General features: G+C 34.6%; 1 protein-coding gene across 30 annotated transcripts in view; it reads right to left on the minus strand.

Moving 5' to 3' along the window:
• The window catches only part of PTPRD (protein tyrosine phosphatase receptor type D), a 1149749-nt gene that overhangs the window by 311583 nt on the left and 824850 nt on the right, over window positions 1-13316 (minus strand). Inside the window, 1 exon segment of one of the 30 annotated variants that reach the window (NM_001177530.2) lies at window positions 1562-1649. The exons of the other annotated variants lie outside the window; for them this stretch is intronic. Within the exon segment in view, the coding sequence (NP_001171001.2) occupies window positions 1562-1649 (88 nt within the window). 30 annotated transcript variants of the gene reach the window in all.

Consider the following 13316-nt stretch of genomic DNA (forward strand, 5'->3'; position numbering starts at 1 on the left):
TAAAATAAAGGCAGAAGCACCATAAGCAGCTCTCTAAGGAAAAATTTATGGAAGAGATCCCCGAGCTAAATATTGGCATGCTGCTTATAAACTGGCTAAGTGACAATTGAAAGATGTAACAGTCTGCAAATTTTGAAGGGCATATGGAAATTAAGATGTAAGAAAAAAAGGAAAGGGTCTTGATTATCCGGAGAACTTTCTAGAAATAAAAGGTATAATCAAGGAAAGATGCATTCTAAACAACTACAGGAAATCCCTGAAATTTTGAATATTTGAAAAAGATTCTAAACAAACATAAAAAGTAGCAATGAAAATATAAAAATACTCACAATACAAGGAGGATGAAGACCAGCAGAGTTTATTTTATTCCCCCTTTCCCACCCCCAGATGAAGTGGACTATAATTCAAGTTGCCATTATTATGAGTACCCTGTCCTTTGCAACAGTTTATCAGTCTTACAGTAGTGTTTTTTTATACCAGGTAATTTTACCATTTTTCAACTAAAATACATTTTATGCCTTTAGAACTGTAATTCAGTTTCAATTCTGTACTGTTTCAATAGCATATATCACTGACTCTAAACCTTTTCTTTAAAAGGCTTGAGGAAATGAAGGACCAAAACAAAATGAAATTTAGGTATATATCCACCTTGTATATATATCTAAAAGTTCAAGAGCTCAGTGAATGCACAGGAAGAGATCCACATGACTCATGCATGGGGCTATGGTCTCTATGGATAGAAGTAAGGAAAGGGAGAGTAAAGTGATTAATTATCAAGAGTCCCCTTTTTGCTTGGAAGGGAAGAAATTTGATTGGAGGGTCATCAAATGCCGTGCCAACACAGTGGTGAGACTGCAGTAATAGAGAGAAAAAAGATGACAACCACTAGATGCTCTGAGCCAGCTTGAGAACACAAGTAAACCCAGGGAATGACTACATTAAATTGCTTCTGTGTTTTACACCATCAGGACTGTATGAAGTGATCAAAAATAAGCAAGAAGGTGGCCTTCTGGATGAGGCCTTAACCCCAAATTTGTCTACCATGTTTTTCCATTTAACATTTTCAGCTTTTGTGTTTTGCAAACTGGCAGCTAACCACCACCTAAGATACTATAAAACTGGACAAAACAGACTAAATAAATAGTTTTTAAAAAGTGGTGCAAAATGGAAATATTCAGCAGAGTAAAGCATGTTGACTTTAATGTGACAGTAGTCATGACAACAATCAGTACTATACATTTTTCCTGGAAAAGATGAATAGCTACTACTACCAGCCAAAGTCAAGGATGATTCACTGAGCCAGTATAAATTCACACAGAACACCTTTACATGCAAAGTAACTCACTACAAGTATCCTGATTCCTTAGTGCTTTCCTGTCCTATGTGGTACACTCTCTAACCTCTCCCACTCTCACTAAACATGGGAGACTTCCATGAAGAGACTGAAACTGTCACATAGAATTTAAGGGTCTTTTTGAAAAAATGTAATAAGACTTGCCTTCCAATTCACAATTCAGGTGAAATAGAGAAACTACTTTTGTATTTTTTCCCACTTTCTTACCTTGACAGTTGAAAGCAAAAATCAAAATATATGATTTACGAAAAGGCACAGGTATTTGAAATACATATTCATCCTTAAGGATGCGCATTGTCTTCCCATGCCATGTGAACCAAAGCATTCTATGTTCCATCAAACCCAAAAAATTCAGCTCTTTAAGAACATTTTTCTTAAGAGTTCAATGGCTCTCTATCCTGTATGTAGGAAATTGAGTAAAGCAGGCTGGAAATCAGCATGGCTGAGTAATGATTTGCTACTCAAGCTGAGGAGTAAGAGAGAAATGCACAACCAGTGGAAGCAGGAACATGTGAACTGGGGAGAGTACAGGGATATAGTTGAAATATCTAAGGATGGTACTGGGGAAAGCCAAGTAAAATCTGAACAGGACTGGGGAAAGGACATGAGGAATAACCAGAAGGAATCCTATAAATCCACAGGCCAGAAAACAAAGTCCAAGGAGAGCCTATCCGTGATATGCAAGCAGGTTGAACCAGTGATGACTGATAAACTGAAGTCTGAGGTGCCCAGTGACCTCTTTGGCTCAATCTTCACCCGGCATTAAAGCCTCCCAGTTCTTTTAAGTCCCTGATCCTCCTAGTGATTGTGGGGGCAGTGAAGTTCCTCCCACTATAAACAAAGAGCAGGTTTGGCTCACTTGGTGAAACTGAATAGCCACTAGTCTATAGGAGTTGTGACAGTGACAGAAGTGGGGCAATGATTTTAAACAGCTAGAAGGAAGGTTTTGTTTAGAAGTTAGGATGAAATTCTTTACTGAGAAGGAGGTGAGGCACTGTAACTGGTTGTCCAGAGAAATTCTGCATACCCCATCTCCGTAAGTGCTCAGAGCCAGGCTGAAAGAAGGAGTTTTGAGCAATCTGGTCTAGTGGAAGATGTCCCTGCCCATGGCAGCGGGGTTGGAACTAGATGATCTTTAAAGGTCCTTTCCAAACCAAACCATTCTGTGATTCTATAAATATCACAATACTATAAATAAACCTTCAACAAAGTCAAAGTAATGAAAATTAAGTTGTTGAAATTACATGTTTCAGAAACTTTTGCACTATACTGAGTTGTTCTGAACTTGCTACACAAATAGTGACACACATAATAATGGTGATTCCATGAAGATCAGTGATTCCCAGACGGGAGAAAGCAGAGGCTGCACAGTAAAATATTCTAAATATTGTTAAATATGGTATTCTGCAATGCACTTGGAAGTTATGACACATAAATGTAGCAATATATTACAGTAACAGAAAAATATGTTCACAGCAACCATTTTTCCTCACTTAAAAAAAAAGCTAAAGTTCATCTAAATCACAATAGAGACACAAAGGAAAGGGCAAGAAAGCTTATGAGCATCCTCTGAACGGGCACAGGAGAAGAGAATTCAAAGACAATACAAAAAGCTACTTAAAAGGTAGCACTGTCCTGACAGCAACCTGTTTATTCTTCTCCTAGTTCATCCCTTAGATTATCAATAGCTCTTACTTACTATAGGCATCAATTTCTCTTTTGCATGAACTTCCCTTTTGCATGCTCTTCCCTTTACTTTGTTAGCAAATTCAGGACACCTTTGCCATAATGACAAATAGAGAAAGAGGGCAGATAAGAGAATATAAACAGAAAAAAAAATTTTAAAGTAGTATGAGGACTTCAATAAAATACACTGAAAACTGAGTACAGTTCTTAGATATGCTCTCAGGAAACATTCTTCCAAGGTCATTGTCCACAAAAAATTAATAATTAGCAGCATAAACGGTCACACCAAGAGAAGGAAAAACAGTTCAGAGAGATGAACCTATGAAGATCTAACACTGAAAATCCCTGTCAAGAAATAAAATTTGGTATGTGAACAGTTCCACCCCTGCAGGCACTTAACTGGACTAAATGCATTCTAGTCACTGACTATGTAACTTAGTTATGAATTTATACCAGAAATACAAACATTCCTTATTAATTAGATATATAAGAAAACAATGACAACAATTTTTTTTCCCTAAAACCATTAGCAAATTATGTCTTAGCAAAACAGTAGGTAAAAGCTTCCAATCCCATGATCTGATAGACTGATATGGTCTCCTAAAAGGAAAATATGTAGGTCACATAATTTATGATACTGGACACAAAAATAGAAGGGGACTAGAAAAATACAGTGCAAGCAACATATTTTGGCTGTGTTTAGCTGACATTAACATATGATTTCACCTCAAAGTTCAGGGTGTTCGTAGGTAATCAGTCTTCTTGTCCTTACTGCCCTCTCTTTTATAAATCCAGACTTTGTTCTTCTTTCAGCTTTAATAATAGACAAATATTTGCCCTTGTTTTTGCAAAACTGAAGGGATCAGCTGTGGTACCTCCTCAGCAGACCAATCTATTAATTACAAATTTATGCTCACATTTTAAAAGCAGTAAGCTCAGATTTTTGCCCTGCTCTTTTACTGTCAAGAATTAATTATTTTCTTTACTACACAACACTCAAACTCTTTCCTGAGTACTTGTATTACTAATTTCTTCATCAGTAGTCATTACTTCCATATGGCCCCAACTCATAAACAATAATGCATTTTACTTCATACACCTATGTCATACACTATCATATTATTCTTAACTTGCACAACAGGAACTGAGAAAAACACATGGATCTGGATAAAGTTCTGGAACATTAAAGCCTGAACAAATGCCAATGAATAAATTATACTGAAAAGTCATCAGTGGTCACACATTCATGTTCAAAACTCTCACAGGTAAAGGAGTAAGCTTAGCCTGAAGTCAGATTACAGGCCTAGAGGAAATTTGTTTGTTGCTGAATCCAGTAATACTTGCTAGTTTAGAAATAAAATCATGCAGGAAAGGAAAAACAATGTATCATTTGTTCTGGCTCATGTATGATTTTCTCTTCATCCTAATGTTACCCTAACTGCTAGGTGAAGTTTCATGCACCCAGAAAAAGAACTAGCTGGGAGACATGAAAAGAGTCTGTATTTTGCAATAATCTGGGAAGGTATCTCTTGAATAATATTAGGCTTTTACTGCTAAAGTTGTGTACTGAGAAAGTCTCAATAAGAGGTTTTCTTACTAGAATGTCAAAACCACAGAGGATGTGGAAACGCAGACAAGGGTAGAGATGGAGACAGGATACGGCTGCTGTGGCAATGCTGATCACCAGTAAATTCTTGTTAACATGAAAATTAAGTTTGGTATTGGAACAGTTGAGCATGGTGATTGATCCTGCAAAGCATTATAGCCCAGGATAAGAGCAAGGGTTGGAAGAGAATCTCCGTCTCATTTTCTCTGAGAGGTCTCCACAGAACCAGCGTCTTCATTTAATTACCCTCCCAGCATTTTTTCTCCTTTCATTTGAAAGTTTTGAGTTTTCATTTACAATTTCAGTAGCACTTACTGGCATACCTAAAAATATAAATATAAAACTCAAAAAAAGCCTTTTAGCTCTCATACATTGATAACTATGATAAAAACATACACAAATTTCATTGTTTGATCAAATCAAATACAAAGGTTTTTAAAGAAAGACTTCTCTGTATTTACACTTCTCTTCACAGTTGTTGTAAACAATTACTCATGATTTTCCAGCTTTCTACTCCAGCACACCTACTGTTTCAGAAACTGTTGACAAGCAGCTCTTTCACTTGGACCAATCAAGCCTGCTTGAATTAACAGGAAGTTTTCCATCAACAACACGGAATGTGAATGCTAACAAGAAGCTGTTTTTTCTAGTTAAGTTGAAACTGGTTTCAGAAACAGGTTCTCAGCATAATGAAAGCCTCGCAAGAGGCCAAAATAGCACATGCATATTACATCTTGTGTAGAAGTGGATTACAGAAGTACAAGAAATCACAGCTTTTTTACTGATTCTGAAGAGTCATAAAACTTTTCTCCCTCAGTAGCCTAGACCACGCTTAGCTATTTGTAGATACATTCTAATTTATCCATCTTTCTTTAGGATCATCTAATGCTATGACATGCTAGTTGGAAACTACCACTAATTTTTAATATGAAATAAGAACTTACTTTTCTGTACTGCAAATAGAGCTCATGTAATGGCTAAAATCTAAAGATACTACTAAATGAATGGGCTTAAATCAATAAAAAGAGTTAAGTTGTAAACTAGTAATAGAAAGCAGTAAAAAAATCAGAGATAGTCCCCATCCTAACACTGAGTACTTAATTTTGTTTTGCATATCTGAAAATCTTGCATTTCATTACAAAAGAACTCAAAATCTGGGGAGAGAGAAGAGCCCTTAACATTTTAATTTTATAGGACAGAATGCAGTATTTTAAAGATTATCAATTACTGAGCAGATAGCAAATGTATTCTTCTGTGATCATAAATGGCACATTTCATTTTTAGAGTAATAAGCCACTTGATAACAGGTGTCTTGTGAAAAGGTATTTAGAACACCATTGGAGAACACGAAATAACTCAATTTGTAAAAATTAAGAAGTGCTAACCAAGTCAATGTATTTATTTTACACTACATTTCTCTACAACTTCAGAGTATGCATACTTTAATAGAGACTGTATCAAATGGAAATACAGGCATAATTCCATCAGGAAATCAAGCTCCATCTAAAATGACAAAATCCCTTTTGTTAAAGATATATCTGCTGACTCTGAAGAGACTTTTCAAGATTAAAATTTTGTCTGTGCATATTTACGTTGTAGTTTGTTTCATTATATGAATAGGAGCACCTAACCAGTTGCTAGTAATGAACATCATAAATACTATATTCGAACAAAGCAAAGCAACCACAAATTAGGAAAGACTTACACTACCATTTAGAAATTACTACTATGTTCTAAATGAGTAATTGTATTTGGAGATTGCAAGTGAACTTGAGGTTGTTCTGAAAGGCTGATTTTTTTTTTTTTTTTAATTACTGTGCTTGTAAAAATCACTATTTGATCTTAGGGATGGTACAGAAATAGTTTTTAATTTGCCACAGGACTTCATTTTATCAGTTGTATTCAATATCCAGACTACTTCATATGGTCCATCCCATTGCTAAAAGGTAATGGAAGAATCTTGGTAACTAATGCTCCTGCCCTTTTTTTTTTTAAGACACTAATTTATTTCAAAGGAATAGCTTACCAACTGATGTCAGAAAGATAGATAGATAGCATTAGTCACTTAGCCCTAGTCATTAAAGAACTACTATATAAATGCATTCACTTATACTAACTTTTCATCATAATATTACTTTAGATCCATAATACAATACTGGTTAAAAAAACGAAGTAACAACGTGCTGCAGGTGCATAGTTTGGGCTTAGAGCTCATCATTGATTCAAATGAAAAATGGTAGAATTTACTTTTTGCTATTGAAAAAATCTGTAATATTGTCAACTATGGATTCTGAAGCAAAAGGAAGTCCTTCTGGTTTATACTTCAAGCTGGACACAATTTGCTCCTAAAGGAGTGTGCCAGACTTTATACTAAAGTAAAGATGGAAAGCTTGTCATGTTTCTAAATGTTCTTCTCCCATAATTATTCCATAAGCTCGTTTCTATTTTATGGAAAATAGAGAAATGGAAAATGCTGAAGGATTATTATATGGAAGGAGACATCAGGAACTAAGGTGGGTGAGAAGGGGACAACATAATTATCACCAAATTAATTCTGTAAAATTTCTTTTATATCCACAAATGTCAAGAAAATAGTTATGGCCTGTGAACAAAACAATTAAAGATTTAATGTTGCAAGAGGATCTATTTCAAATGTGCCAATGTTTGGTTTTTGATGTTTCCATCTGCTCATTTGCTATGATGGGTACAAATCACAAGCTGAGACATCCTTCTTGAAACAACATTTGTAGGCTTCTACTGCTCACAAGGAATATCAAGGTTATTGTCCACTTAAATAGAAAAAGAGAACTTCCGTCAACAGATGTCAAAATAGGTAAGCACAGATTTGACATGTGCTTGTAGAACTATCATCTGCTATCAGTGCTGCAATGACAGCTCTATGGTAAGAATGTCAATGAATTTCATCGTGCTCTGTATTTCAAATACTGCTCAATTGAATATGATAAACATATGTGTTTCTGCCAAGCATTAGGTGTTTATTGCCATAATCCTGCTTGTATAACAAGTGTGCAGATTATTTTCTTGCTACATAGGTATATACATAATCCATATTCCACTTAGGTACACCACTACTAAATTTTTCACTGAAAACTTAGGTTAATTGATGCTAAAGATGTACCAGAAGAAAAGAAGATGGTAAGGCACTAAAATTAAAAATAATTCACCTGTCTTCTGGTGATATCTAGTAACATATACTTTCCATGGTTCCAGGATGTCTGCAACAAACATCTGTCTTTCTGAAAGCCATTTTCTAAAATATACAGCTTCTGAAAGACACCTATTCAGATCTTCCTACTATCTGGAAGGGGATATCACACTACTAAAATCATATTATTTCTAACTACTTAAAAGATATATCCTGCCTTAGACAACAAGTACAAGGGTAACATGCAAACATGCAAAAGAAAATAAATGTTTAAAAAAAAAAAAAAAAAAAAAAAAAAAAACCTAAGTAGAAAAACAAAGATAGACAAAAACCTGAAATGATTTTGTACTAAATCTAAAATGTCCTGTGAGATCACGAGGGAGGAAAGAAAGAAGGGAAGAAGTAAGTAGTAAGTACTAAGTACTAAGTAGTATTTCTAAGATTACAGAGAAACACTTAAGTTTGGTCCGACTCCCATTTTAACTAGGTATTTATTTTGTACTTATGGACTACTATCTCTTGCCTGTATTTCTCTATGACAGGTTCTACATTTACTTGAGTATCTTAGTAACAATAGTTCCATTATAATTATTATTTTGTGCTTCCAGATTTTTATACAATTATCTGTACTGAGACACTTATACCACCACAAGGACCACAGTCATCCTTTATTAGTCCTTTTAGACACACTTTATAGCTTACCCTACGCCTATTTTTGAATCAAATAATTTCCCCATGAAATCCTCAAAGCACAGTTAGCATGAAGTATCTTCTAGGTCTGATGCTCACTCTTTACCACTGTAATTTTTAGACAATATGCCTAAAATACACTAAAAAATAGCCTCTTAACCTCTCTTCATAGTGTTAATTTTTTCAATTTATCTTCTCAACTGAATAATTAAAGACCTCATCCTTATAATTTTCCAAATCAAAGTTACTGAAACAGTAAAAATAGATACAGTCAAAAGAAACAACTATATATTCTCCCTAAGCAAATAAGTCAGAAGCTCTGAAAGAAAAATTTTCAAGTCAAAATCCCCATGCCTTTCATTAGTAAAAGGTTATCTTCCTTGGAGACTGACTGATATGTAATAGCTGTCTTTCCTCTACAGGGCATAGACACTGGTCTCTCTCCTTTACTGACACAGAACCTAATACGCTTAAGACTTAGAGCAATAACCGTAAAAATGGCTCACAAAAAAAAATTACAAATATGGAGCAGAGGATGACACAAATACAAAAAATAAAATTTGCTACTTTTATTTAAGATACCTGACTGAAAATAACAAAGGCATTAGTATCATTACATAGAGGAAAGAAACTTTAAAATCAATTTTATTATAAGGATAAAATTCTCTCTCAGAAAACATCTATTAAAATTAGGGGTTGAGAAAGACGGAAAGATACTGAGATTCACAAACATACTATCTATTAACAGGCATGACCCTTCACTTAGGTCAGAACAGAAAAACGTGTCTTTCATTATCTTTATGGATAGGAAGCATGAGAAATGACATATATATTCATCATTATTAACTACGATTAGCAAGCTATACTACTAAAGTTTTATACAATACAATGTAAAGAACTTTTTGACTTTCTGTGACTTGAAACTTCCCCAACATGATTATTAAATAATCTGATATATCACAATTAAACTATTATTTTAGCTGACCTTCACACTTTAAAAAAGGTATTTATATACTAAGCCTCAAGATGAAGAATACTAAGTAAGATTTGTCTCCCTCTTAATCAAAGTGCTGAACTGAACTGTTCAACTTGCTATTTAATATTTCAGGCTTTTCTAGAGAGTAAGATGCATAATGTAAATTATTTACAAATAGATCTATAACTGAAAAATTAGGAACTTGAAGTAGCTACCAGAGACACTTTTAGTACACTGCAATAGTTGATCTAGTCCTAGTTTATTTGTTATGTTTTGAAAAAATAAAGATCTTGCTGAGTTACCTATCATCAGTGTATAGTGGAGAAGGGAATTGGTTCAGCACCACAAAGGAAAAGAGGAGCAGTGCAGTCTTTTGATTGCAGAGGATAATCTATAAACACAACGAACAAAGCTGACCCTTGATGTGATCTCCCTTCACCTCTGACAAGGGATGGCAATCTAGAGATATCGTTATGGCGTACAAAACAGCTTTTAGGAAAGGTTCCAAAAGGAAATCATTCTTCTATTCACCCATGTTGCCACAGAAACAGAATCACTCATGCCTGTCCACAAAGGCTTTTATATCAACTTCTGTTAGAAAATTTATACAAAAAGTAGAAATTAAACCAAATTACAAGACAGTCATTAAGGGATTAAGATAGGTAAAAGAAAATAATTTATAAACAAATGTGTCCTGCCTTGCCCCTTAAATGTGTAACTTTTAAAGTGTAAATCAGCTTATTGCAAGGGTTTACTGCACACTGCTATGGTCAACTGTCTTACACTTCCATGCAATCTGAGAGGGTGTAATTTATATAGAATGATGTCTTCAAATTCACGGGGTCACAAGCTATACATTTTTTCTCCTTTTTCCTCCTCCCAACCATTAAAGAAAGGCCATATCATATCCCCACCATTGTTATAAATTTAGATCCTTCTGAATATATCTTTAATGAAAAGATTTCAGCTAAAACAATACATTTACTGAGACATTTTACTTCTATCCCATGATATCTTTAAAACACTGATTCTGCATAAAGTTCATGGCAAATAATACTGCTACATATATTAGAAGGGTGATTAATAAAAATGGATTTCCAAACTGAAATATGGCAAATTTCCTAACTCTCCACCTAAAGTAAACAAGACAGTACGGCCAGCAGAATCTGGACCTTGGTAGCTAACATCAGCAATGAGTTTTGTGTCTGTGATATTCTTGAAAATTATTAAAACTCATGCACAACTAATACTAAATTACAAAAATTTAATGCTAGAGTTATAACTAAGCTTTTATGTTGCCACACAAACTACTGTACATAGAAGGAGAGGTTTTATTAAAGACAGAGAAGAATCTCTGCCTCCTTTTAAGTGCAAATCCCATCTATGTGGTCTAGTGTGGTTTGACTCAAAACATACTACAGAATTATCAAGACTGGATCTCTTAAAGAACTAACTACTTTTCAACTACACAAACATATTCTAGGATTTCCCTTTCCATTCTCTCGACCCAATTCAGAAAGTCTTAACTCATACATATAACAACACCATGAATGGCATATCACAAGAATGGTACTTTAGGCACATCCTTAATTATTTGTTTTTTAATGACAAAAGATTTAACAGAGTTTTGGAATTAACTGGATTTCAGGTTTTTTTGAGATATAATTCTTCTGGTCTGGCTCACATGACCTATGAACCAAAGTGGACTCAGGCATGCACCAGTTACATACTCTGATCCCAGAACGTTAAGGATTTTCACCCTGGGATGTTTTCTGAAATATATCTGAAGTTACAGACTTACTATTTTTATTTCATTTATGTATTTACGTGTACAAGGCATATTCTTAATAAATTAGATTTTATAAAACTCGGGGGATTACTTTGTGTCAGATTTAAAAAAAAATTCTATTAGTATATTTTATTTTAGTTTGTTTAATGATCTGTTGTTCTTCACAAAGACTCAATTCAAGCAAAACTCACCACACTTTGTTGTTAGTTTGTGATTTTCATGTTTGCACATGAAATCTATGCTCTGATGTTCTAACTTTGAAAAAGGTTATCAGATGTACTGTTTAAACTGCATGGTGAATGAACCAGCTTAATCTAATGCTGTTGTGCAGAACATCTGCAAAGTCCGAACACTTTTTATTATATCTCCAGAATTTTCCAAACCCAAAAAAATCAATTGTGTGGTCATGTCTCTTTTCCTGCTAGCAGAATACAGATCAGATTCTGCAGTTTATACTAAAACCTCAGCTCTACATCAGGAACTGGCAGCTTGAGTCTCAGTCACTGACACATTTCAGAGTACTTTTCTTACCCATGCCAGGACAGTTCTGAAGTAGAAAGACAAGGCTTTGAGTTACACTATTTTTTTCACAACTTAAAATATATTTATATGTTTTTATAAATAACATGCTTATAATATCTCAGTTTACAAAAGGTGTAGAATTAATAGAGTTAGAATCCTCTGCTAACAAGTTCACAAAACTGTGCGTAAATCAGAGCTCATACTATGACATCCTTGATTACTTTAGAAATAGAAATATTATCTAACATCATGTACTAAAGATAAATCTGGTCCCTAAGTAAAGCCATCAACAGTTAAACTACCTAGCGCATTCCTCAGTTCCCTAGCCAATGTTCCCACAACTCTTTTTCTGTAACTTCCACTCTGGTCCCTACACAGGACAGCTGCAACAATTACACCATCTGACTTTACATGAAGAATGGTTTCCTTGCAATTATTTTTTTTTTCCTTTTCTGATTTTTCTTGCCTTGTGGTGCTCTAATACCTACCAAAAAATCTTCCTAACTGTTAAATGGCCAACACCCAGAAGCTTTTCCTTTGCTGTTCAAAATTTGGTCAAACATTCTGTTGGAAAGAAATTACAAAAACATGTCCTGATACTGATGAATTTTGTGCTTTAGATGAAGATTTTTTTTTTAATTGAACTAAAATATTTCACTTAGCCCTGGACTGTACACAGTGATGCTATAAAAATAGCTGGCTTTTCCTTCATGCCTTTCTGCCAACGCTTTGCCCCAACACATACTGGAGAAAGTGGAGAAAATTTTTGTTCATCAAAGCCTATGTACCTCTTCATAACAATAGTTTGCCATTAAAAATGGTAAGCAAATATCTTGAAGACATATAATATTTGATTTTCAGAAGAGGGATTTAAGAATCATACAGAATCACATTAGAAAATGCTCTGAAGACCACATGAAAGACATTCATGAGACTGCAGAGAGGAAAGAAGCATACCTCCAGGTCAAAATTTCTGAACAGAACAGGAGAACATCTAATGGTCTCTGAGATGCAGGAATAGATTGCCTCTTGTTATGTTTAGAAGGGTAAGAGCACTCTTTAACTGATCACACAGTATTTGTAATTGTCATCACTAATTTAAAAAATACTGAGAACAGCTTTCAAAACATATTCTGTTTAGGTATTTTAATTAAGCAGAACTATGCACAGGGAAACACCTTCTAGTCCAAGTAATACTGTCCTGAAACTGAAATCTTACGTGGTCACATTGTATACACAACTGGAAGGCAGGAAGAGCACCAGCTCTCTCACTCTCAGGTCTAGACAGCTGTGTAGTGACAGTCTAGATTGGACAGCAATTATTTATAGTTTGGAACTTTAATTCTTTTCAGTTTGCACAGGATTTCCTTTGTCAGCAAAACAGCCACCTAAATTGTCTACTTAATGGTCATCTGCTCCAGTAGTTAGGCAAGTAGATACACTTGGGTTGAAAACTGTCCAAACTGTTTTAATTAGTTTAATTAATCTAAACCTCTGAGGACTGTGCTCTCTCTAGAGTTCGTCCTC

This window comes from Taeniopygia guttata, chromosome Z (assembly GCF_048771995.1).
Source record: "Taeniopygia guttata chromosome Z, bTaeGut7.mat, whole genome shotgun sequence".
NCBI classification, from domain to species: domain Eukaryota; kingdom Metazoa; phylum Chordata; class Aves; order Passeriformes; family Estrildidae; genus Taeniopygia; species Taeniopygia guttata.